The sequence below is a fragment of the Telmatherina bonti genome, assembly GCF_933228915.1.
Source record: "Telmatherina bonti genome assembly, chromosome: 10".
Lineage (NCBI taxonomy): Eukaryota > Metazoa > Chordata > Actinopteri > Atheriniformes > Telmatherinidae > Telmatherina > Telmatherina bonti.
This window is the reverse complement of record NC_136628.1, coordinates 26,053,432-26,080,537: the sequence shown is the minus strand read 5'-3', so window position 1 is coordinate 26,080,537 and position 27,106 is coordinate 26,053,432. Positions and strand designations below refer to the sequence as shown.

The 27,106-nt window shown below is 38.7% G+C and overlaps 1 protein-coding gene across 1 annotated transcript; it reads left to right on the top strand.

Annotated features, from left to right (window-relative positions):
- Positions 1 to 1,284: 1,284 nt before the first annotated feature.
- On the top strand, positions 1,285 to 25,416 carry ar (androgen receptor; the record flags this gene model as incomplete). The annotated part of the gene is made up of 8 exons (XM_079247927.1): positions 1,285 to 2,441; positions 6,458 to 6,609; positions 6,806 to 6,922; positions 20,373 to 20,651; positions 22,611 to 22,755; positions 24,549 to 24,679; positions 24,765 to 24,916; positions 25,258 to 25,416. The coding sequence occupies 8 exons, from the start codon at positions 1,285 to 1,287 to the stop codon at positions 25,414 to 25,416; spliced, it is 2,292 nt and encodes a 763-aa protein (XP_079104053.1).
- Between the last annotated feature and the right edge of the window lie 1,690 nt (positions 25,417 to 27,106).

Below are 27,106 nucleotides of genomic sequence, written 5' to 3'. Positions count from 1 at the left end.
TACAGGTAGAAACTAAAAACAAACAGGTATCACCATTTCTGTTGAAGGAAAATGTTTAATCATTATTCATTTATTCAAATTATTCATTTGTCTTTATTGGCATCTTTGCATTCCCAAAGGGATTAACACTGTGCGCCAATGTTGTGGCTCATTTAGAAAAGTTTTCACAAACATACTCTCGCCTTTTTGTGCATTTATTTAAACAGTTGTGACTTTTTTGTCCATAAGAGCCCCAATGATGAAGGCTGATAGTGCCAACCTAAAATTCCCCAAGGCTTCCTCTTAAGCTCTCCATGTTTAGTATTTTGTAGTTTCTAGAATTCAATTTCCTTTTTAAATCTATATTCAAATTGATAATTTCATGGATTGTAATTACAACTAACCTTTCTTCATACAATTATCTTTCACTGTTCATTATCTCAGGTTTTATATAATAAAAAAGAAAAGGCACTAGTTGGTTTCATTCTTTGAATCCATTTAAACTACTTGTTGAAATTCATTTGTGGCTCTAAAAATTGCTTGCATTTTCCTTTTTGCAATTTATTTGTCAATAATGTTTAATTTCAATTTAAAGGATTGCCTTTTTACTATACATATTCTGATTTTACAAAAAAAAAAAAAAAGCAGTCATTTCTGAGCATGAGCAAATACCAAAATTAACGGAGTAAATTATTTGGTGAAAATTCAGTTGAATATGAAGAAAGTCGATTCACGTTATTTATCATTAATTCTGGCTATGGCAACAGCCCTCTTGACAAAGTATTATCATTATTATGTTATCTTTATTGATCTTATCTGAAATCCAAACACCTTAGCCACATACCCTGAGGAGATAGATAAATGTTCGTGGCAAACTTGTAAAAAAAAAATGTGATGCACGCCTGCTTACCAACTGGAGGCGGAGAGCATAACAATAGATAATAGCAGGGTTGTTTTCTATGCAGCCCTGTCGTTATACACATAATAATAACATACATTGCATTTAATAATGAATTGATCTAATAAATTCAGCTCCCCGTCTTTGTTTCCCTCAAGCAAAGAGCGACATTTGACTGTAACAGAAGTCTTTTCCTGATTTCACTCGAATCAAACAAAACTTGAGCGCCTCTGACTCGGAGCATTTCAGTTTAGGAGGAGTTTGCGACTCCTGTTGCTCTCCTAAGACCTTTCCCAAAAACGCTTCGCTCCTCCACAGAGTTGGGCCGGGCCACCAATTACCGGGACCTGTGGGGACTTTTGTTGTGCAAAGTCCAGTCTCCTGGCCGAGTGAACATCTTCTGGGAAATGAGCCAAACTGACCGACAGTTATCTTGTAGCAAAATTTGGCCAGAGGGTAAGAAAATAAAGACAAGCGACGCCGTGAGCGCTCCCAGTATGGCGCTAAAAACTCAAGTAAGTCAAATCTATTTCAGCAAAAATTATGCAGGAAGTTGTCCCGGTCGGTTCAGCGACTCCGACCATGCAACCTGTTACGGATCCGGACGCATTAATCCTCCAACTTGTGACATGGAGACACACTGCTGTCAAACAGCTGCTGCTCACCAGGAGGAGTTGTTAGACGCTGACTGCCGTGTGGGCGACAGTCGCTCCTTTTCTGCCTGCGCCACAATCTCAGAAACAGCCAGGGAGCTGTGCAAAGCTGTGTCCGTGTCACTGGGTCTGACCATGGAGTCCAACGACGTGAACGACGGTGATGCTGCTCTCCCATCGTGCGCAGCGAATGACCAAATGAGCGGAAAGTATTTTTTCGGCGTCGACGTCGCTTCTCTGAGCTGTCCCGGAACCCAAAACGCTGCCACCGAGTACAGATGTCCCGACCCAGGTGACCGGACACCGCACGGCCTGAAGCACGCGGCGCAAATGTTCAAAAGTTCAGAAACTACCGCGCCTTTTCATCACCTCAACTCCTCTCGGACATCTGTGAATGCGCAAAACTTCACACTGTGCGAGGCTGATGACATAACTTCAAATGCGCGAGATCATCTGGACGCAGATCGCGTTGCCTCCTACCCCTATGGTCCAACCGCGCCACCAGACAACTTGGCACGCTTCGCTCACACGGCGACCCCGTGCCGAGCTTTCAAACCCCCAGATGAAGAGGCAGACTTCGGCAACGCCGCGGAGGACAAGCCCGGCGGATACCAGCCGGATCAATACAGCGTCAAAGTCAAGTGTGAAGGGAGCGAGTCTGTGGGATCGTTGTGGGGCAGTAATTACACCTTCAGTAAGAGGTACAACTCACAGTTTTGGGGTCAGAGGCAGCGCACGAGTGCGCACGACGCTGGCTCGACCACCGCGTTCATATGTAATCCATACGAGAGGAGCGTAGTGCGTCCTGAACAGTGGCATCCAGGCGGGATGCTGAGGGTGCCCCATCCCAACTCCAACTACATGAAGGCTGAAGTTGGTGAATGGCTGGATGCTGCCTACAACGACACCAGGTAAATCCATTATTATTATTAACATTATTATAGTTTATTATGCAAATCCGTGGTTCAGGACTTAAAAGAAAAAGTCCATCATCAGCTTCATTCATGGCACTAAAGTTAAATCTGAAATATCACCTGCTGTGGCTGAGGATTGACATTTTCCTTGAGACAAAATGATAATTCTTAATAAATAAAACAAAAATAAAATTCAGACTTCACGGCAAAATATGTGTATTTAATCTCATCATCCACTGAGCTTTGTATTTTATTTTAACAGTCGTAAGCCTACTAACATTTTTTTTTTCCAACAAGCCAAATATGCGTAATTTCTCCACCATATAGAAATAAAATAGACTTTTATATTTTATGTAATCAAACAGAGGCTGCAGCACATTTAAAGAGTGTGATCACATTTGCCTGATTCCTTTCAGGAATTTGTCCTTAGACTAAATTTATCTTCAAAGATATGATTAAAATAAAATAAATAAATAGCTTAAACAGCAGCCCGGCATCACAGAAACTGCTTTGAAGCCCATATTGCCCTGGCATGTGCCCTGTCATGTGCTTTATTACACCATTTCAGAGAGCAAATAAATAAAGGAGGTTGTGTCAGCTGAAACCCTTCCTTGTTCCTCCTAAAAGCCCACTCAAACAGTAAATCCACCTGATGTGCCCAAACACGTTTCTTTTAAAAAAAAAACAAAACTTTAGGAAGCCCTTTTTATTTATGAAAAATGTAAAAATACAGGCTACGTGTACAAATGCATGATACCGATTCTCATATGTTAAGACTGATTTTAATACACACAAAATTTCCCTTTAAAATCCTCACACAGAAAACAGACTATTTTCTTCTGTCGTTTACAGTTGTTGATGTTTTTGCTTCACACGTTATTTAAAAACTGTCAAAAGTATTCCACACTTAAAGAAAATAATGAAAATGACATGCGACTTTTTAATGTTGCCTTTTTAATGGCTGAGACTTGAACTCTCGGTTAGATTATCTGCAGCATCTTGCAGCATCAGGTTTGCAATGAAAAGGAAGTGCTTAAACAGACCAACAGCAGGTCTCATGTGTACTCTACTGAGGTGTCATGCAGTTGAGGGCCTTTTTCCAACTGAGTTCACTGAGGTGAATGATTAAAAGCTGGCACTCTCGGACGGCGCTGTCGCTGACTGTAAAGAGTTCAGAACACTAAACTCCAAGATATCTGTTCATGTAGGTACACACTCTTGTTTTGTGCTACTTTGCCTTTTATTCAATCTTTTTCTTTTGCTGTAGAGGGAATCATGGAAACTACTGATCCGTGTCACTATTCTCATGCCTCAGTAGTTTTATGATGTGCAAGTTTGACTACCTGGTTAAGGGGACGCACGAGTGCACACTGATGAGTTCTAAACTCTGATGCAAGAATCTTTTTTCTTCTTTAAATACACATTTACTCACACACAGATCAGAAAATACTTACATGAGCAACAAAACCAACATCTTATTAGCAATTACAGCTGTTTACTGACTGTTTACTTGCTCTTGTGGCATGAACGTACATTGCTGCTGGATTGTGTTTTAAATGAAAACTTGCCTTAGTACTAGTTGCAGAGAAACAGTATAGTGCAACTCATGGATTCTTTTTTTTTGTCTGGGGTTTGTTTAACGTACTGAAAGCAAGAGGACCATCTGCGTAGATCACTGCAGAGTGCTTTAGCGAAAACCTGAGCATGTTCCACAAATGAGGGCCAAACCTGCAGTTTGTTCCTCTTGTGTGTGAAGTGACGTAACAATGTGAGCACAAATCACTGTGAAAGACACTTAATAAGGAGGAAACTCGATGGAAAACAACTGGTGAACTTACAGGTACCATGATGTGTCTAAACCCTGAAACACATACTTGGCAACCACTTGATCAGATAGAAAGTACATGCCATGAACTCAGAGTAAAAACAGATGCTGCAGTAAACATTGAACATCATGTAAACAAAATAAGGAAATAAAGGAAAAACAACAGACAAGTGGAAGCAGCTTCTTGCATAAAACAGTAAGTATTTCAGTTTACTGACATGTCTGAACAGCAAACATGACAGTGTCGTGTGTAACTGCAGGGAAGAATACAGCAAATTAATTACAGTAGACTACAAATGCACTGAACACAGAGACTGGAACAATCCAAGAGCTCCAATGCATTAATAAGATACCAATGTATGAAAATTGACTAAATTTAGCTTTAACCATTTTATTTGTATTTACTTGGATACTTCTGTTCAGTGTCATAGCAACTTTATGCAAAGGACAAGTGTTGAGTGTGTGTTAGGTGTTAGTGAAAAAAAAGGTGAAGAGTTTATTAAAAAGTCTTGTTCTCTGTCTGAGTTTGTTTTGTTACAATTAATATTTAAAATCCATCCCACCATGTGACTTTTTCTCTTTCTCTTTTTCTGTGTTCATCTGTCGTGTTTGAATCCTGCTTGGAGACATACACTCAAAGGGTGTAACTAAATCTGTATGGGATTGCACTTTTTTGATATCAGTTATCTTGGCAGCTGCACCAAACTGATCACTCAGAAAGATGACGGCATGATCAGTATTCAAGCCGTTATTGCAAAGTCTCATTTGACGGGGAAAGTAAAAATGAAACCTCTTATTCTGACAACTCTGACTGAGATCAGACAATCAGTTCATGCATTTTAAAAGTCTACTAAAAGTGAAAATATATGTAGTCAGTCATCATCCATCTGTGTAGCTCCCCCCCCCCCCGAGACCTTCACCAGAATCATCATTGCATGCGTGGAAATTGAAAACTTCTAGGAGAGGTCAGTCACAGATTTTCCAATATAAACACCACACATGATCACCTCACACACTACAGTGCATTAAAGAACTATAATACTGACTTAGAACAGAGCACTTGATTAGATAATTTCTTACTTTGTTCAACACAAGTGTATATATTTTAAGAGTTACTTGATATAAACAGTCTAGATGATGCACACCATCATTAATATATCAACAGTGAATAATGCTCATATTCTCTCCACAAAATAAAAACAGATGAGGTTTGCATCACCCGAGATAATTGCTCATCGAGTATTTAAACTCAGTAAGAACCTGTAGCGGTAAATTATTTTCAGAGAGGAAAACACTTGAGAGGGATCGTGATATAAATATCTAAAATATTAAAGTTTTTACTGCTGGGTTATAAAAATAGAACCTCTTTCTGAACATATCAAGAGTAAATTTCAAGATCTGATAAATCCAAATGGTTGTATGTTTCAGAGCATTTGCATGTTGAAGAAAAAAGCTAAAGAATGAAAGAACTCTTTGATGCCGTCTCATTTTAATTAGTCATATTGGAATTTAGCCTAGCTGCCATTTATTTATTAGTGTTAGGAACTAAATTTGAAGCTCTGAAGGAAATATGCAATGCATAAAACACCAAAGTGAAACATGAGGTGAAATCATTTGTCTTTCTCTCTCGTGTAAACTAGTTTCTCTCATCATTCTTTAAATAAGTCTGGATTCCGCAGAAGCTTCCTTTTTTCCCCCTCTTTCATGCTGATCTTTGATATTTGTGTTGGACGCCACTGTGGCTGCGTTTTGTCTGACTCTTTTCTAATCGCTCATTTTTAAGGCTTTGGCAAATTCAGCTTAGCCTACATTCCACAACCTGGACACAACGCAAGGACTCTCATCTTTCCCACACCTTCATCAAGCCATCACTCTCTGCCTTTCATAAATACTGCTGCACGAATACAGAGACCATAAAACTAGTAACTAGTCAGAGGTTAGTGTTTAAACAGTGTGTGAGGTCACTGTGAAGGTCAAGGCGAGGCAGAGATTTTCCACTGTAGACAAGCAGTTATAAGATAAAAAAGTATTCATTTTAATCTAAAGCAAAGAGCTCAGCAGCTGCTTCCAGGAAGATTACTGTAATGATACGAAACCAAAATGTTAGCTTGCTATTAGATCAGCAGCTGGCTGGTACTTGTCTTCTTTATGGGTTTCATAAGGGCGCCTTTCTTATGTCTATCTGCAGGTTTGAAGCTGGAAGAGAGCATGTGTTTCCCATGGAGTTCTTCTTTCCTCCTCAGAGGACTTGCCTGATCTGTTCAGATGAAGCGTCTGGCTGCCATTACGGCGCGCTCACCTGTGGCAGCTGCAAGGTTTTCTTCAAAAGAGCTGCAGAAGGTAAAAGGCTAAAGGGTCAAGCTTAGAACCTGAGTTTGGTTTCCGCCTCTAAAATCTCCATGCTGTTTGCTCAGGGTACTTTAAGACTTGCTTAAGATCGTCTCTGCTTTTATCAATGCCAGTTTTCAGCAGTCATGCAAGTTGTTTTTCATTTGAGTTGCTCACGCCACCTGAGGTTTCTGTATTTCTCATCCAGGCAAACAGAAGTACCTGTGTGCCAGCAAAAACGACTGCACCATTGACAAGCTAAGAAGAAAGAACTGCCCATCTTGTCGGCTCAAGAAATGTTTCGAGGCTGGAATGACGCTTGGAGGTGGGATGCATTAACACTTTATCTATGTTTTTTTCAAAAGAGACAATTAATTAGATGCTACGGAATAAATTATAATAAGTGTCAGTTCTCCAAGAAAGCATCAGTTGCATTTTCCTTCATACACCTAACATGATAATTTGCATCATGCACACTCAATGTATGTGTATTGAGTATGTGTGTACATTCTCACATTTATAAAAAAGATGCAAACCTTTATAAATCTGCAGTAAATAATGCACGAACATTTCTTGCCTTTGTGCATCCATATTTTAGTCTTGAAACAACACAAGTTGCAGCTGGCCCGGTTTTGAACATAGCATGAATATATATTTGTATTAAAGTTATGCAGTATGCATGGGTTGTAAGGACCGTAATCATCCTAGTGCACTAGATCCTAAATGAGCAAAGCGTGCTACAGAAAAAGTGAAGTCCCAAAAGTGAAACTATTAATGGCTTTCCAAGACCAAGTACTTTATTCTCTCCACACTGCACATCTTAGCTGGTTCTCTTCAATTGCAGCATCATCACAATGGGGGATGTTACTGATAATCAAGCCCCTGACTGAGCTGCCATGCAATTTAGACCTCTTCCATTCACTTCTCCTTACTGTCACCCAGACCTGTTTGTCATGTTAGGCTGCAAAGATTGACATGTAGTGGACTAATTTTAGTCTTGTGTTCAATTTTCACTCTCTTCCATTTTCTCATTCTGTTAACGGTGAAAATTGTGCTGGAAGCACAAAGCTGACATGAGACATGTGAATTAAAGCGGCAGACTTGCTGGTAATTTTGCCACCAGTCCCTGACAAACCCGTGGAGGGAAAATGTGATCTAATGCTGTGATTGTAGTAAAAAGGCACACCTTTTCTAGTTGTGGCTAAAAAGATCCTTTCACTTACGTTCTCATCACGGATGTGTAATTCATTCATGGCGTTTCATGGGGAAATTTAGAGGAATGATTTTGGAAATGGCAGCAGAAAAATGATACATTTGGAAGTAATTTATTTCAAATACCACGTAAGAAAATGAGACTTCCAATTTGACAAATCATCTTTAATCAATAAAATGTAAAATTGCAAATCTATTAGTAGCTATGCTATTAAAATATAAACCTTTGACAGTTTGATGGATCTGTCGTTTCTCTCCTTGTGATCATAAAGTCAGAGAACACGGATGAGCAATAAAAAACTCTTGCTTTTGCCATATTTGCCATCTGTTCGAGAGCAAAACAGAGATATTATTGCTCTGAGCATTTATTTGAATGATTTGCAGTCTTTTTTTTGGGAACTTTGATTACACAAGTTATGTCTGGTAAACCATGGAAACGCTGTCATTTTTACTAAATCATGAAGGAAACGTATTGAACATTTGGACTTCATCACTTCGTACCGTAGAAATGCATTTGATAGATTTTGTTACAGAAAAATCCCCCCAAAAATATAAATTTCCAATGAGAAAATTGACACTTGTTGAAATCCACATTGACTGCCGTTTCAAAATCAGGACGTTTGAGTTAAACCATTTCAAATTAATAATTGAAAGAAGCCACCATATTGCTCCTTGGACAACAGGGCTTTCCTGTCAATGCTGTACAACCTGATTAAATCTTTTACGTAGATTAAAAGAATACTGGTCAACACATTAACTTTTCACAGATATCACTATTCAGCTTAGTGTGTAGCTTTAGTTTAGGTTTAAAGTTAGGGATCAACAGGCTACATTGATGGTATTTCCTCTAACTTAAAGTGTATCAATACCCAGTATGAGCTCTGATTTCCTAAGATGTTATCCCAGAAAGTTTTACTAACAAGAAATAAAAAGTTTTCCTCTGATCAAAGCAAATCAGAAAAAGAAATCAACAATGAGGCTATATCAGGGTAATCTGCGATAGGCTAGCGATGTGTCCAGCGTGCCCCCTGTCTCTCGCCTGCCTATTGTTAGGATTGGCTCCAGAAACCCAGTGAGCCTGATTTGGACCAAGCAATATAGAAAGTAAATGAAAGAATAAATGTCAAGGTTATGTTTCGCTTTACAAAAAATAAAGTTTGCATGATGACAGCTGTCTTAAATAAGTAATGAGCTAATCTCAACATTGTGCTCTTTCAATATTTACTAAGGCCATTTTTCTGTGCAAATTAAAGAAAAAACTAAAACTTGCATGACTTTTATGGGCTTTTTTTTTTCCCATGCCACCAGATGTCCGTTATTAACAGATGATGGGCAACACTGAGGTACAGTAGTCAGTCATAAAATCTGCCTGTAAAACAGGGATGTGAAATTTCAGCTTATCTTGTTAAATGCCTGTCACCTGACCTCCTCTCTTCGTGTCTGTCCTCATAACCTCTGGTATCCTCTCTGGTTAATGGGATTGTGATGCAAACAGAGCTAGTCAAGTGGAAGAATCTAGTGCGTGCATAACTTGGAAATTAAAAGGGGAAGGCATGATGTTTTAAAGCCTTTGCTGATGTGCTGTCGGATTAGTTGGCAATTCTCTGTCTGACAGGTGCTGTTTTCTGACAATGACCTTTTTGTTCTCCTTGTGTAACTGCATTTCTTTACACTAGATTGGTTGTAACTAATGAGTCAAAAGCTCATGTTTTTGTCAGTTTTGGTAAGTTTTACCCTTTGTAAACCACAAATTGAAGAGCAGGATATAGTAAATAAATCATAGAGGAAACTGTGGACTGATAACCAGTTTAGGTGGTTTCTACCATTACAGGTGTATCAATGTGGTGTGTGAACAAAGGAAGAATTAAACATGTTGCAAGCTTGGGAAAGAAGAAAACCAATTTGCTCTTAATTCAAACAAATTTAGCATCGTCCATCTGTGGAGACCAACTATTTGGTTTGGCAGTGTGTCCTATATACTGTTTGCTATATACACACTACACTCCCAGTTCAAACAGACTTCACAATCACAGCAGGCTTCTGGAAAATTAATTTACAATGCTATTAACAAACATGATTATAAATAAACATTTTTCTGCCCATTTTTTTTTTTTTACAACTCATTGATCAACAATTTAAACATAATCATAAAAAAACAGCATAATCATACAGATGTCAGTCAGCGTCTGCCTTCCTGCCGCTCACTACATCAGCTTTCTATCAAGGTTGAGAGCAGGCACTGGAGGCGATTCTTATCTTAGAAAAATGCCAAAAATTCCCTCCTTGTAAGACACATTCTGAAAAGTAATAACTGGCATTGATATCATGATCTAAAATAAAGAAAACCAGATGGTGTGTGTGTCCATTATTCGCCTTCCTACACACAAGGTTAACATAAAACTCAAGAGAGATCAAAAACAGGAAACGTTTCCACAAACCACAGAAATGAAGAAGCTGATCACAAGTCCTTTATGAGACCACAGAGGTCTAATTCAGCTTAAACTTCATTCAGCTGCTGACTCTGGATCACACTATTGGCTTTTTCACAACAGACATTTTGACCTGTCACAGCATGAAAAGCAGTTATAATGGATGCTATTAACAGGGCTATGTTTGTTCCAGTGCCCCAGTAAACCTCGACAGAGAACCATCATGTGCAACAGCAGGACTTTCCCACTGGTAAAAAAAAAGCACCAACCAAAACATCTGAGCATGTCTTGTTCTGACATGTTGAAATATCTGCTCTGTTGTTTGCTCTTTCCATACACCAATTGGTAACTACTAGATAGTACAAAAAGTACTCGGGAATCTTTGATATATTCCTCTTTAACTGTCCTTTGGCCCCCAGTAGCTTCATCTCCTGCTTTGTAATATACTTGCTTCTGTCAGAACATATATTATAATCACTATTAGTATATTAGAAGTATAAAAACTAAATTCTGATTGTCCTTGTTTAGCTTTAACTCCCTAAATGGAAAGTAAATTTGTCCTGGATGATCTTAGAGGTCTCATGGCTCATATGATGTTAGCAGATCAGATGAATATTTTGACCCAGAGCTGTTCAGTGCCTTGTAAACCATTTAAACTCAGTTTTTTTGGCACAATGTAGGTCAGTGTGAAGACTGGAGAACCAGAGAGATATATCCTCCTTTTCTTTGACCTATGTGGTGAGACTATGCAGCATTCTGGATTTGTTGCAGTTTTGACATTGATTTTCTTTGACAGAGAACTGGAAAAACTCCATTACAGGAGTCAAGCCTGCTGAAAACAAATGCATGAATATGTTTGTTGAAATCATGTGGAGTCATCGGGATCATTATTCTTTATATATGCTTTTATGGCTGTTAAAATTGAGCTACGATTCCAAAATGACACCAAGATTACTGGCCTGACTTGTTTTGATCATTTCTTACTGAAGCTGGGTATAATGGTTGGATATTCAGCTTTGTTTCCAAATACAGCCTGAAGTGAAAAGCAGTTTAGCCAAGCCAAATGAAATAAAGCAGTGTATTTTTACGCCATTATTCAATGCACTAAATGAATACGACAAACTAATTTCTTGAATCAAACAAAGCAGTTTTTGGGCCTTAAACTACGTTATATTTTGGAATAACAGCAAATGAAAAAAAGCAAGAGAACCTGGAAATGTTTTCTGGTTTTAATTTGGGATGGTTTGGCTTTGAAGAGTTTGTCTTCTTAATGAAAATATTCTTATGTCCCTGTTAGCAAATCTGAAACCATTCATCAGAAACTAGGCAGAAATCAGATGTATTTTGGGACAATACGCTCTTTTTGGTGAACTAATCCAGTGCTTTCTTACTGCACTTGAAGGACAATTCAACATCCGCCTTGCATCATGTCTCTTCTATGAGCTCTTTCCAGAAAGTAAAAGTCAGTCCAATGTTGCCTTTCGTGTGCCACTGTCTCTCTGTCCTCCCTTCTCTTCCTCCAACCATATCATGTTGCATTTCATTGCTGAATCCACCATAACGCTCCTTCAAAAGGCCAGTGTGTTTAAATAACCAGTCTAATCTGACATGGTTTTTTGAAGCAGCTGTCACATGATGCTGTGAGCTGAACAAAAACATTAAATTTGACCATTGATGTTTAGGCTATGATGTGGCTAATTTTAGTCACAAAATGAAGATTGAGCAGATGTCATGACTTATTTAAGATTTTTACAGGAGGAGGGACATAAGAGTGTTAATGTGAGTTATTTGTCTTTAATGGATGTATGTATGGATTGATGGATGAGCACAAATTCTCTGTCAGAAATCAATCCTGAATTTTGTAAAACAAACATTTCTTAAAAATAAACAAATTAAATAAGAATACAGATTATCACGGGGATTTTTTTTTAGCTATACAGGTCTTCTTGGTAAAGCAAATTTGCTTTAATGCTGGACAAGACATTAAAAAAAAAATACTACTAATAATTTTTTTTTCTTCAAAACTTTTCACATCTTAGTGAGTAAAATGTTATAAGGCCATTTTATATTTCCAAATTAATGGTGGAATTTAGTAGCTGAAGAGTTCAAAATAAACTAAATTATTTCTATTTTTTCCTCCATTTGTTCTGTATATCACTTTCTGCAATTTAGAGTCGCAGCGGTTAGCAGGTGAGGTGCAGGCTACACCCTGGAGCGGCTGCCAGTCAGTCGCAGGATCTACACAGAAAGGAAAACAAAATTTATTTATTAAATAAAAAATAAGTACAAATGTCTCTATATATTTCCATTTATTTGTAGTTCGCTCCCATTACAACTTCCTTGAAGTTTTTTGTTGGCAGTTCAGAGCCTCTGTTAAATACTTTATAAAGTTCAAATAAAAATTAAATTGTATCTTCATGTTAACTGCTGCCCCTTTTACCTCCATATGAAGTTTTCTGTGTTGTTTTTATACAATGTGTACATTTACCCACGCGTAGTCACTTCAGTTGCACTCAATAACCTATGTGACCTTTTGTACACATATGAGATCTCTCATCCACATGCTGGGGTGACAGTAGCAGGTGATTTTAATAACTAATCTTAAAACTGCCCTCCCCAACTACTATCAGCATGTGAAACATCCTACTAGAGGATCACAGATCTGAGATCACTGCGATAGTGAAGTAAAATCAGCTTATCGCTCCATTTCTAGACCTGCCTTTAGCAAATCCGATCCTCCATTCTTCTTCTTCCTACATACATTCAGAGGAGTAGACAAACAAAGCCAATAACGCATACTGTTCAGTGTTGGACCAAAGACAGAGAAACTCAATTACAAGGTTGTTTTGATCCCGCAGATTGGTCGGTCTTTTGGACAGAAGACCGTGATGAATATTGTGATGCTGTGACTAGATAGTTAAACGTCTTTATTGACTGTTTTGTCCCACGGAAGGTTAAACCATTCCAGTCAAACATCAAGGATTACTTCTGATGTGAGAATCAAACTAAAGGAACAAGCTGTGGTTTTTAAATCTGGAGACGCTGCTGCTTATAAGCAGGCCAGATAGTCTGGAGCAGTTTATCAAAGCTGCAAAACGGTGCTATGGAGAAAAAATAGAAGGTTATTTTAAAGAGGACAGCCCACAGTGCATGTGGATGGGACTGAACGCTTTTGCCTCCTGGAAACCTAGAGGAGACGTCACTGCTTTTGACCACTCACCGCCAAACGACTTTGAATCAGTTTTAATGTAGATTTGGAACTGAGATTGAAGCGCCTGGTGTCCTCTTTTCTCTTTGCTGTGAGGAGAGTGGTTTCATTGTCAATCAGCAGGACGAAGGTTAGGGAAGCCCCCGGCCCTGACGGCATTCCTCCTTAGGTTCTTAGATTGTGTTTGAAGCACCTAGCTCCAGTTTTAACTCAGCTGTATAACATGTATAACACTCAGGTACTGCAGTGACCCACATAGTCTGTCATACTATCAGTGCCTAAGAAGACATCTGTGACATGCCCTATATCAGCCTGTAGCATTAACTTCTGTTTTAATGAAAACTTTTGAGCGACTGCACTGGACTACATTAATGGACAGATTCCTGTGTCTGTGGACCCACGGCAATTTACTTACAGAAAAAGTATGAGAGGAAGATGCCATTTCTTTTGCTCTTAACTCTGTATATGAACATTTAGAAAAAGATAAATCATATGTAAAGTTGCTTTTTATAGACTACAGTTCTGCTTTTAACTCCTTGGTTCCTGTGAAGCTCATTCACAAATTGAAAATTCTTGGTCTTGGTGATGTCATTTGCAAATGCATTTTAAACTTTTTAACTTGTTGACCACAGAAAGTCTCTGTGTAAACATAGATTCTCCACAACGTTGTATTTTAAGTCCTTTGCTTTTCACTTTGTACACATGTGACTGCGCTGCTATGCAGACGATACCACTGTAATCAGTCTGATCAGTTCAGATGATGAATCCCATTACAGGGCAGAGATAGAAAATGTTCGCTAAAAAATATTGCTAAAAAGGCACGCCAGTCTTTTCTTTTTTACAAAAATTAAGGGAATTTATTTAAAACAAAACCATGCTTTTAAGCTTTTATTGGTGTGGAATTGATAGCCTTCTTACCAGCTTTATCACGGTGTGGTTTAGATATTTCACTGCAAAAGAAAAAACTTTAAACAGAGTGGTTCACTCTGCTTACAGGACGATAGGCTGTGATCTGCCAGTCTTGGAGTATATTTATAAATCCAGACTTTTAACAAGAGCTTTACAGATCATTAATAATTCTTTTGGCCATCCTGCTACCAAGCTGTTTGATGTCCTGCCCTCAGGTAAACAATTTCGCGTTGATAAATGTGCTACATCTTGTCACACAAAAAGTTTCTTTCCAAAAGCGGTTATGACTTAAAAAGGCTTAAAATGACTCTATTATGCTATTTCTACTTTTCTGAGCTTTCTACAGAGTTATAGTATAGAATACTCATCGGACATATGAGCAGCGCAGATTATCACCTAAATGTATGTTTGAGTTTTCCATTCTAATTCTAATGACGTCCCGAGGGAGTGACTCAGTGATTGGTCATCTTCTCTTGGTTGTGCACATTCACGAAGAAAAAAACCACACCCACATTCACTGCTCAGTATAACTACTTCTTGCAGTTGACCAATCAGACGCAGCCTGCAGGCTGGATGTGGGGCGGAGCTTTCTCTGTTCATTTGCTTCTGGCAGACCTGATCTGAGAGGATCAATACCAAATGAATGAAGCGGTTTGTGAAAACTGCTTAATTATTTCTTGCCCTTCTGGACTTGCATATCAAAATAAATTAGACTGAAATGTGCATAATAGAGCCACTTTAAACATTGCACTTTAAAATACCCCAAACATGCACCTCATTATTTAAAAGTGTTGCTTTTTAGGATGTCTCTACGTGTGTTTTGTATGTTTTTTCTGTTGTGCTCTTGCAACTGTTTTCCAAGTGGTTTCATATACTGCAAATGGCAAATAAACTGAACTAAAATGATATGTTCAGTTCAGTATGTAGCCCTGCGATGGACTGGCGAGCTGTCCAGGGTGTACCCTGCCTGTCGCCCAAAGCCAGCTGGGATAGGCTCCAGCTTCCCCGCAACCCTGAAGTGGATTAAGCGGTTCAGAAAATGAATGAATGAATGAATGAATGAAATTATATGTCATATATGAATATCTTCAAATTAATTAATATTGTGTCATTTTCAGTTTGTGACTGAACAAACTTATTTCTTGACCTTTAGCATATTTTAAAGGCTTTGGTCTTGTCTCATATTTACAGAAACTTACATGGTGCAGGAATAAATACTGTGGTCTAAATTTAGCCTGTTTAAAGCTAAGTGAGGGCTATGAATAGATGGGATCTTGAAATCAGGTTTTGTGCTTACTGGGATAATTAGTATGTCAAATATCTATATATAATCAAATGCAAGAAATGCAATATTAAAAAAGTATTACTTTTTGTTATCTTATTCAGCTTAGTTCACTGTTCATTCCCAACTGGCCAGTTTTTATGTGAATTTGAGCGCTCCTGTGGATTTATCCTGATATCACATAATGGGAATTGTGAGGTTGTAAGTGACAGGTGATTTAGCTCTCTTGCTTCTCTTTCTTCGTGTCAGCCTGTCAGACTTCTGCTCCATCTGACTGCTGCAGAAACACAATTTTCATTGGTGAAATAATGAGATAATGGCATCTATAATGCAGACACCAACGTGAAAGTGGGATCTGGACAGACATACATTACACAAAGGTATTCAAAGAGAAAGACAAGGTGCTAAACTGACCCTAGTGTTGCTTTAAATGCAATCAAGAATCCCAAAAAAGACAGATGTGATAAGGAGGGTGATTATAATGACGAGAAGCCCAGCGAAGGCACAGAAAGGAGCAAACTAAAAATGTGAGCAGAAAATGGGAAATAAATTTCACATGTGCAATTTGATTTTGTTGGGAAGATTACTGGTAATGGATCACTCTACAGTTTATTTTGCAAGTTATAGCAGGAAACAATGAAAGTAACATCAAGGCTCAGTTTCCCGGTCAGCCCAGACCAACTCTTAATACTATCCAATCGCACCATCTCAACTGCGTTGTTCTCCTCCACGACGCCTGAGTTTAACAAAGCCTCTTGCTTGAATCCATCTTTCTAGACTCTCTGTCTGTTTAAATTGGCTTCAGCTCAAGTATGGAGATGTGGAGGTTAGTTCAACCCAACCTATTTACACTGTGCTCTGCAAAGATCAGATGCCTGCCCCTGTCACAACTGAGAATCCCAGGAAAATTTTTTAATTAACCGTTTTAACCTGAAATGTTTGTTTTTGGATCAGAGATTGAAATGGAAATCTTATATAATCTGCAATTTTCTTTCAACACTGCTGATTTTGAGAGCGACTTAAGTCGTGTCTATAACTAGCAGTTCAATATTTATCAAATTGAACAAAGGAGCGGCGCTGCAGTTTTAATAAATCATTTTTCAGGAAGCCTACCAGAGGAAATTGCATGGCAATTAACAGTTATTTTTTAACTGTCAGTCAGTACTGATGATTAAAGTTACCTTCATAATCTTCCTTTCTTGTTTTTCATCCTAAAGATATAACAAATCCAGTGTCACAGAATCAGATTATTTCAAACAGCCTATCGACATGTGTCCCCTCAGCACATAGCACAACTTGTATTTTCTGTTATTCTGCACTCATTCTCAAATAACAGGCTGGACTGACACTTAACTGTTTGCAACTTTTACTTGTGGAAAGCCAAAATGATTGTATGTAGTGAAGTATTCGTCTTAAATCTGACTGTTAAAGAACCAGATACATTTAGCAGATTGCAATTATTCCAGTCTGTTTGTTGAGCTTTTTTTTTTTTTTTTCTATCTAAGTCTATTTTACTAAACCAAGGAATCTGCTTCAATTTGGTTTGTAAGTGCAGGTTGCCATGAGGAGCAGCTGCTGGGGGACTTTTAGCTTTGTTAATGCTTGGCTGTGTTCCAGGTACTGGATACATGCAGTATATATAAAAAGACAAATGTAAAGCAGAAGTGCCTTGAGTTATATTAATGAAAAAATGTGGTTTTAGAAGTCTGAGGAGAGGAGAAAAAAATAAGCAAAAAATTCCACATTGTTAGTAAAGACCAAATGATGACATGAGGCTCCTCCATCCGATGGGGCTCATCTGTTCGGGGAGTTTTTTTGTCAAATGGAATATGAATCAAGATCTTTAAAGCTATTACTGGAGGAGAATTGTTATTATCTTATGAAGCTAAACCATTAAAAAGCTTGCGCCCTTAAAACCTACAGTAGTTGCATGAGACTTTTCACAAATAATTTGGAAAATAGAATCACATTGGTAGCACAGTTGTTTTGGGTTTCATCTAACGTTTAAGACAAATAATTAACCGATTCTGATCAAACATTTTGGTTCAGTTGTGTTTTATATGACATTGGAAAAAAATAAACTGCTGTGTCAGTTTGACCAAATCTGAACTTTACACAAGCATGTAACCCTGCTGGTCTGAGTGAAAGCTCAACCAGACTCAAATAGGCCTGGGCACTCAGCAGATGCTATGATACAAAATCTCACAACAATAATTCCAAAAATGTTGTGTGTGTGCTCTGTAAGATGTAAACAAAAACAGAATGGAAGGATTGGCAAATTGCATTCACCCATATTTTACCCCCAGAAGAACAAAAACATTATATCAGATGTTAAAACTAAGACCTTTAACCATTTTGTTGAAAATATTAGTTCACATTTGTTCACATCACGTCTGTTGTGATGGATACACTATGGGGCATTGCAGCATTGTATTGCTTAAATATGCAAGGCATTCCCTTTATGATATGTTAAGACTAAATGTTGCTCTAAATCCTGAATATTCCTCAGATGTTTAAGATGCCCACACCATGGGTGAGCATGCAACCCCAGAGATGCATGGTTTTCAAGTGTGTGATGGTAAAAAGAAATAAAATGGTTCCTGTCCTCTGGTACTGAATCCTGATCACATACAGTGTCTATAAAAATTATTTACCCCCTGCAATATTTTACTCTAATTGTTTTTGTAAATAATTTGTGTGCAACATCATTTAGTTTTTGTGACCAAAATATATCTAAAAAAAAAAATCTTTAATGTCAAATTGAATACTCATTTCTACAAAGTAATAACAGTCATTCATTCATTCATTTTCCTAACCGCTTAATCTGATGAAGGGACGCAGGGAAGCTGGACCCCATCCTAGCAGTCTTTGGGCAAAAGGCGGGGTACATCCTTGACAGCTCGCCAGTCTATCGCAGGGCCAAAGTAATAACAATTAAATAAAAATATCCAACATGAAATTAGTGATTGCATAAATATACAGTAAAGGTAATAAGTATTTGAGCACCCTGTGATTTTAGTGCATGTCCACTGTCAGAGATATATTCTAAAAAAAAAAAATCTGGAAATGAGATTGTATGATTTTTAAATTTTTTTTTTTTTTCTTTATGTTACTGCTGTCAATAAGCATTTGAACACCTGAGAAAATCAATGTTAATATTTGGTACAGTCACTTATATTTGCAATTACAGAGGTCAAACATTTTTTGTAGTTTTTCACCATGTTTGCACACACTCCAGGAGGAATTTTGGCCCACTCCTCAACACTGATCTTCTCCTGATCAGCCAGGTTTCTTGGCTGTCACTGAGAAACACTGAGTTTGAGCTCCCTACAAAGATTTTCAAACAGGTTTAGCTCTGGAGACTGGCTGGGCCACTCCAGAACCTTGATATGCTTCTTACTGAGCCGCCACTCCTCTGTTATCCTGACTGTGTGCTTCAGGTCATGTTGGAAGACCCAGCCACGACCCATCTTCAGTGCTCTAACTGAGGGAAGGAAGTTGTTCCCCAAAATCTCACAATACATGGCCCCGGTCATCCTCTCCTTAATACTGTGTAGTCATTCTGTCCCATGTGCAGAAAAACACCTACAAAACATGATGCTACCACCCCCATGCTTCACAGTGTTCTTGGGATAGTTCTCTAGTTATATTTTGGTCTCATCTGACCACATGGCTTTCTCCCACTACTCCTCTAGTCTAGATCATCCAAATGATCGATGGCAAGCTTAACATGGGCCTGAACATGTGCTGGTTTAAGCAGGGGAACCTTCCTGATTTTAAACCACAATGTCTTAGTGTATCACCAACAGCAACCTTGGAAACAGTGGTCCCAGCTCTATCAGGTCATTGACCAGCTCCTCCCAAGTAGTTCTGGGCTGATTACTCACTTTTCTTAAGATCACTGAGACCCCATGAGGTGAAATCTTGCATGGAGCCCCATGGAGTTTGAGGGAGATTGACAGTCATGTTTAGCTTCATCCATTTTCTAATAATGGTTTCAACAGTGGATCTTTTTTCACCAAGCTGCTTGGCAATTGCCTTGTAGCCCTTTCCAGCCTTGTGGAGGTCTAATATTTTGTTTTTGGTGTCTTTGGACAGCTCTTTAGTCTTGGCCATGTTAGTAGTTGGAGTTGTACTGATTGTATGGGGTGGACAGGTGTCTTTATGCAACTAACAACCTCAAACAGGGGCTTCTAATTTAGGATAGTAAGTGGAGTGAAGGTGGACTTCTTAAAGGCGGACTAACAGGTCCTTGAGGGGATGGAACTCTAGCTAATAGACAGGCGTTCAAATACTTATTTACAGCAGTAACATACAAATAAATTATTTAAAAATAATCATACAATGTGATTTCCATATTTTTTTAGATTATGTGTCTGACAGTGGACATGCACCTAAGATGAAATTTTCAGACACCTCTATGATTTCTAAATGGGGGGACTTGCAAAATTACAGGGTGTACAAATACTTATTTGCTTCTTCACTGCACACCCCCTTCAGGTAAGTTTTTAGTAGACGCACCTTTATCTGCAATCACAGCATGGAGTCTGTGTGGATGGTCTCGTCATGGCTGATTCCTGCTCCCCTACACTGCGGCCCTGAGGGGGACACAAGGGTTCTCTGAGGGCTTCCGTACCAGCTCAGTGGTTGGAGGCTGATGGTTCGCTGTGGCAACCCCCTTGAGGGGAAAAGCTGAATGGAAAACAATAATGACATTAATTTTCTTCCTTCGTAGCACGTAAACTTAAGAAGATTGGACAGCAGAAAAACCCAGAAGAGGATCTTCCTGTTCAGGAATCAGCAGAAACCATCCACAACCTTTCTCCCAAATCAGGCCTAAACATCAACTCCCAGCTGATTTTCCTCAACATCCTGGAGTCCATTGAGCCTGAGGTGGTGAATGCAGGGCATGACTGTGGCCAACCAGACTCAGCTGCCAACTTGCTCACCAGCCTCAATGAACTTGGAGAGAGACAACTTGTCAAAGTGGTTAAATGGGCAAAAGGGTTGCCAGGTAAGACAAAAGTGCTGGATGGGATTATAGATGTTAATTTAGTTAAGTATACTGGCGAGCAAAGAATGTCATGGTTTGGAAATTACTGATCTAAGAGATAAATACGCATAATGATTTAGCTTGTTGGGGAAAACAGAAGTTGATAGAGGACTTTCAGATGATCATCTTTCAGGTGAGACATGCCAACTTTGTTGTAGAATTAATGACCTGCTCAGCCAAGTCTAATAAATGCACAGCAGTTTCATTATTATTCCAACAATATAAAAAGCAGTTTAATCACGGTTGGTTTTATTTTTAAGTCTCATTGATGTCTTTTTATTTTATTTAATTTTTTTTTGTCTTGTCCAGCATTTAAGCAAGCAGGCTGATGCTGTGTTCTGCTGAGCAAATTTTTTTAAAGAAGGGGAGCTTTTATAGATATGATGATCCCCTTGTATTTCTGGATTCTTATTTTATTTTTCTATTTGTTTTAGATAATTTTTCGTATTACAGAGTTTATGCTGCTGGACCGGACCGGAAATGATAGAAAAGGGACAGAAAGAAAACAGAAAAGAAAACAGAGAAAACAAGAGAAAGAGATCAATGCATACACGTATATGCACATACATACCCACCTACATACATATGTATATACACACACACATACACATACATACGTGTATAAATATATATATATATATATATATATATATATATATATATATATATATATATATATATATATATATATATATATATATATAAAAATACACATACACACAAATATATATACACCCACACAAGCCAACTCTAGACTCATGGTCCCTGTGGAGTACAAAACTATTGACTGTCAGGAGGTCCAGAAACTAGCAAGTTAAATCAGAAAGACAGAAAGAGAGCTACCTGCTGCTAACGAATAAACTTGCTGGATGACTCAGTGACTGTGACACATGCAGAACATTTAGAGTGGAATGTGTTCAGAGAAGAGTGATCACACACACACACACACACACACACACACACATATACATGCACACCCTCCCTCCCCCAACACGCACTCCCCTCTCAACCCCCATCCACACACCCCTCCCCAATCCACACACATCCCCCATCACATATGCACCCCCACCCCACCTACTCACCTCTACTCACTCACCCATACCAAGTCACACTAACCACAACCCACCCCTCCCCCACACACGCTCACACCCCGCCACCCCCATCCCTCCACTTACACCCAACCACCCATGTGAGATGCCCCAGAGGGGGCAGAGGACAGGATGGCCCCGATCAGGGCCCCCACAACTACCGCCCAGCAGTCCCAGCATCCCTCCCACCACCCCACAGATGCACCTGACCCAGCACCCCCCCAGGGCCAGTGACAACCCCCCTCCAGCCAGGTCAGCCTAGACTTAAGTCTAATGGATGGCACTCTTCCCCCGCCTGAACCCTCCCCCCGTCAAAGCCCCGAGAATAAGGGCATGAGAGGATCCTATCACCCTGCCTTCCCCCCAGCTTGTGAATGATTGTGAAGTGTGTATTAGTTGCAATTAAAATTGAGGGAAGTGCCACGCGGGGTTGGGAGAGGGACCACCTAAGCAGCCCCGCCCAGCTTACACTGCATGCCCTTCCCCTTAATCGTGTGGGTTGTCAGTGTTTTGGTGATTTGGTGACTACGTGTAATTAAAACTGGGAGGTGAGCCGAGGCTGGGTGCAGCGATCAAGATGGCGACCTTGATGGCCTTTCTCACCACCCAGCGCCACGTGCACACCTCCCAATACCCTGCCTGTGTGTGATGGAGAGCGGGGAGGAAGAGGGGTCGAGGGATTTAAGTCCGTCATTGATGTCTTAATAACATATTTACCATAGTGCCACATTTTTGTCTTTCTCATGACACATTTCTAACATTAAAGGAAAGCTGAATGTAAAAAGAGGAAAAGAATATCAATTGCTTACATAAGAATTTTGTTTGTCCTTAGGTTTCAGAAATCTCCATGTGGACGACCAGATGACTGTGATCCAGCAGTCATGGATGGGGGTGATGGTGTTTGCTTTGGGATGGAGGTCCTATAAAAACGTCAATGGCAGGATGCTTTACTTTGCCCCTGACCTTGTCTTCAATGAGTATGTACAATTCTGAATACTTAATTCAATTATGTTGCCTAAAAGGATTTCATTAGGGGATGGCCAATGTGCTGTGCTACTCATTATATTTAGATTTCCCCCAGTGAGCAAGTTGGCACCCTCATTTTCCCTCATTTCTTTCTCTAATGTGCTTTCCTGTACATGCACAAACACAAAGACATCCAGATTTTAAAAAATGTAAAACAGGAGTCGGTGCAGGCTATTTAGGACTGGGTTCAACCAATTTCCTCCCTTGGGGATCTTTTGTCACTGAGAAATTAAAGTCAGGAACATTTTTTTGTGTTCAGACTTTCAGAGCTGATTCTGATCTGAATATCTCAGGCAACACCTGAGGGATGGACTGCCAGTGGTTACAACTTGTTTTGCTCAATTACATTTATGAAATGAATGAATTCAGTGAACATTAAATAATAATAATAAAAAAAAAAAAAAAAACAATTAAAAAAGAGGGGGGGGGGGGTGTTGTTGTTAAAGTAAAACAAAATAAACAAAAAAAACAATAACAGAAAACTACATAGCCATGTTTCAGAGGGGGATGTACATCTCTGTCTTGCATTGGGTTCGAACAGTTTCATACAGTTCACTCTGTTGCATTGCCAGGCATATACTGGTGATTTTCTTGATTTAGGTGTTGTTGTTTTTTTTAAATTAATACTATAATTGTTTTTTTTTTTTTTGTTTTTAACAAAAATGAGATGGAACAAAAGATTAGTTGAGCATAATTAAGATCAAATCTAAAAAATGAGCAGGATGAAGTAATTGCCTATTTATTTCTGTCCTTATATGTTATGTACACATACATAGATTTATATCTATATAGAATGGAATTACTATAGTTAATTAATATATCTGTCTATGTCTATATGCACGCATACATAAACAACAGTCAAATGTTTGGACACACTTTTCCGTTAGATTTCATGGGAAAAAGTGTCCAAACGTTTGAATGGTATACACAGATGTACATGTACACATTTAAATACTCATGCATTCCTGTACATCCTCTTTCCACCAATATTTGGAAAAGGATGCAACAAATCTGTTGCCACGATTTGCTTTACTTCAAATCCTCTAGCTTTTTATCGGTCTTACTGATGAAATAAAGCCAATCTCCAGAAAATGAAAGAAGACTCAAGATTAGGGCATAATCTGTGCAAGTTTATACATTGTCTATTATTTACATTTATAAAACCAATACCTGAACTATTTAATTTATTCTATAAAAGATGGGTAAAATTCAGCTCCATTTAGCTCAGTTTCTCATTTCTTTTTCTATCAATTTGAGCTCCTTTGGTGATATTTCTATTCCAATTGCCAAAATGTGTTTCATTTCAATGTTATCTGCACAGCTTACGAATGTGAATAAGTTACCGTCGATCCATTTCCAGATTCATATTAAAGGTGGAATGATTTCATGTGAGGAGAGATGGCAAACTTCAGTAATGTTTCTTGTTCACTATGCAGCTACGGGGAACACCGATTACCCAATTACTTCTTATCATTAACTTTAAGCTATTGATAGATGAGGAGATTGTAGTTTAAGGGAATTCTATGTTTTAACATCTCTCCCCAGAAATCAAAGATTACATTGCAGAAATCTCTATTGTAACAATGTCATTCAGAGCCAGCACTACCCCGATAGATATGGATGTAACCTCTGACATTCTTTCCCTCTCAGTTGTTATTCATTAGTGAGTAAATGTCTTCACCTCGTGGTAATTGTACATTCTCATTATTTCACATTTCTCATCGTGACCTTTATACATCTGCAGAAATCGGATGCATATTTCCACCATGTATGAGCACTGCATGCGAATGAGACATCTTTCCCAGGAGTTTGTGCTGCTGCAGATTACCCAGGAAGAGTTCCTCTGCATGAAGGCCTTGCTGCTCTTCAGCATCAGTAAGTATTTCCCTTTTATGCTGAGCATTGCAGAGAATAGACTCTGATGAGCAAGTTGGCAGAACTGTTTTGGCATTTTTAACAGTTCCAGTTGAGGGCCTGAAGAGTCAGAAATACTTTGATGAACTTCGCCTCACCTACATCAACGAACTCAATCGGCTCATTAACTATCAAATGACGGCTGATTGTCCCCAGAGGTTCTACCAGCTCACGCGACTCCTGGACTCCCTCCAGATGGTGAGATACACAAATCATGAGCATCTCAGGTAAACTTAATCAGAGAAGAAAGATAACAAAGGCTCAGCTGGGAAATTTTGTGAAAGCCTAAAATGTCTGGGTATTTTGGTACTTTCTGAGCAACTGGGTAAAAGAAAAGGAAGATATATCTGTATTTTTATTGCCGTAAAACATTTGTTGGCAACATGTTCAGTTTAAACTCAGGGGAGATGTTTTTAATAGCCAGTGGATGAAAAAAACTCTCATGTGAGCGGAAGAAGAATCCATAAGCTTGGAATTGAGCGCTGCTTGTGGCTAATTGAATTAAAGCTAGATTATCTGTGTCTGTCCTTCTGTTTCAGACTGTAAAGAAGCTCCACCAGTTTACGTTTGACCTTTTTGTCCAGGCTCAGTCGCTCCACACCAAAGTCAGCTTTCCAGAGATGATTGGAGAGATAATCTCAGTCCATGTTCCAAGGATCCTGGCAGGTTTGGCTAAACCAATCTTGTTCCACAAATAGAGGGATTTTTTTTTTTTTCCATCAAAAACTGACTCGTTTTTTTGCTCCCTCCATAAACTGTAACGAAGGCTGTAAACTGTTTCGCTGTATCTTCAAAATAATTGCTTTTAGCCCTGTCCGGTTTTCATTGATTTCCATCTATTCCCTCATCTCCTTCCGCTTATCCAGTGCTGGAATGCAGAGGCAACAGGTTCAGGAGGAAGACCCAGACCCTCCTCCCCTTTTATGATCGGTACAAAACCCACAATGCTCCTCCTGAATCTGAGGTTTGCCATCTAGCTGGAGCCTCTTCACCAAAAAACCCTGTTTTATTTGTTTTTGCTCCCCAACATTTTAGCCATAATTCAGATTATTTATACATTTATGCCTTTTTCGAAAGACCTGCTGGACTGCACCTGTTGGCAGCTCAGCAGTTTGTGGGTGGAGCGTTTGTGTTCTTAATGAAGCAGAAAGTCTAAGTCAAGATTAAGTAGGAGGGTTAAAACATTTAGTTTTGCTTATAGCCATGTGGAATCATGTCTTGTTTTTTTTTTGGTTTTTTTTTGTTTTTTTAAAACTTTCTAAATGTAAGTTGTAATTAAATTACAGAAATGAACAAGTCCACCTTTCCCACCATCTTACCTTTTTTTTTCTTTTTTTTTTTTTCTTTAAAGTAAACCCTCCTTTCTAGTACATCTGCTAATTTTATGTGTGTGAAATGGAAAGTAATAAATCTAGTTTGGAACCATTTAAGTGCAAAGGTGCCACATGTTGTGTGGCACCTTTGCACTTAAATGGTGTGTGTTGGGGTGTGTATTTCCACAGATAGTTATGTTATCCATTCACACAAATGGACTATCAGTGTCTTATGTTTTGTCATCTCGAAACATTCACTGGTTCCTACTATTAAGTACCAACTCATTGATTTGACTCTTATCTGTGGTAGTATTATAGCTGTAAGCGATATAGACTTTTTTAAAATAAAGGGTGTGTGTGTGTGTGTGTGTGTGTGTGTGTGTGTGTGTGTGTGTGTGTGAAAAATCAAGTCCACTTGAGCCAAGACTTGTGGAAAAAGATCCATGGCCCTGATGTGGTGCTCCAATGCTGCAGCTGAAAAATACAAACCTGACATTCTACATTATGGATGAAGTCTTTAGAACTGTAATGTGACAGCATTACAAAGACAAAGAATATAAAACAGAGTAAATAGAACAGCAAAGCAATGTTGAGTCCCAATAATGAAAGAATAAAAGCATGACACTTTATACAGTATTATATTATGTAATAATTATTTCCATCATGGTTGCTACCATTTATAGGCTCATCGTTTTTTCAACACAGGATTCCATGTGTTTCAGGTTAAAATGTCTCAATATTGCTCTACAATCTTTTTTTTAAATAAAAAGAAAGAAAAACCTTCATGTTTTAATGGTACTATATATATGAACTAGCATCTTAAGAAGAGATTTAGGTTATGACACAGGTGTTATGTATGAAAGCAGACACGGTTTTGTTTGCACGTCCATATAACCGTTTACTTGTCTATTTGTAAAATGACGTTTCACACATGATCAGTACAATTCTTGCCAAACTCTGTACAGTGTAAAGTTTCAACTGATCAGCACAAAAATCGACTGTGTTAAAACTTACACGGTTCAGCATTGACATCATAAACAGCATAGCAATCCCATTTCACCCAGCTTTTGCAGCA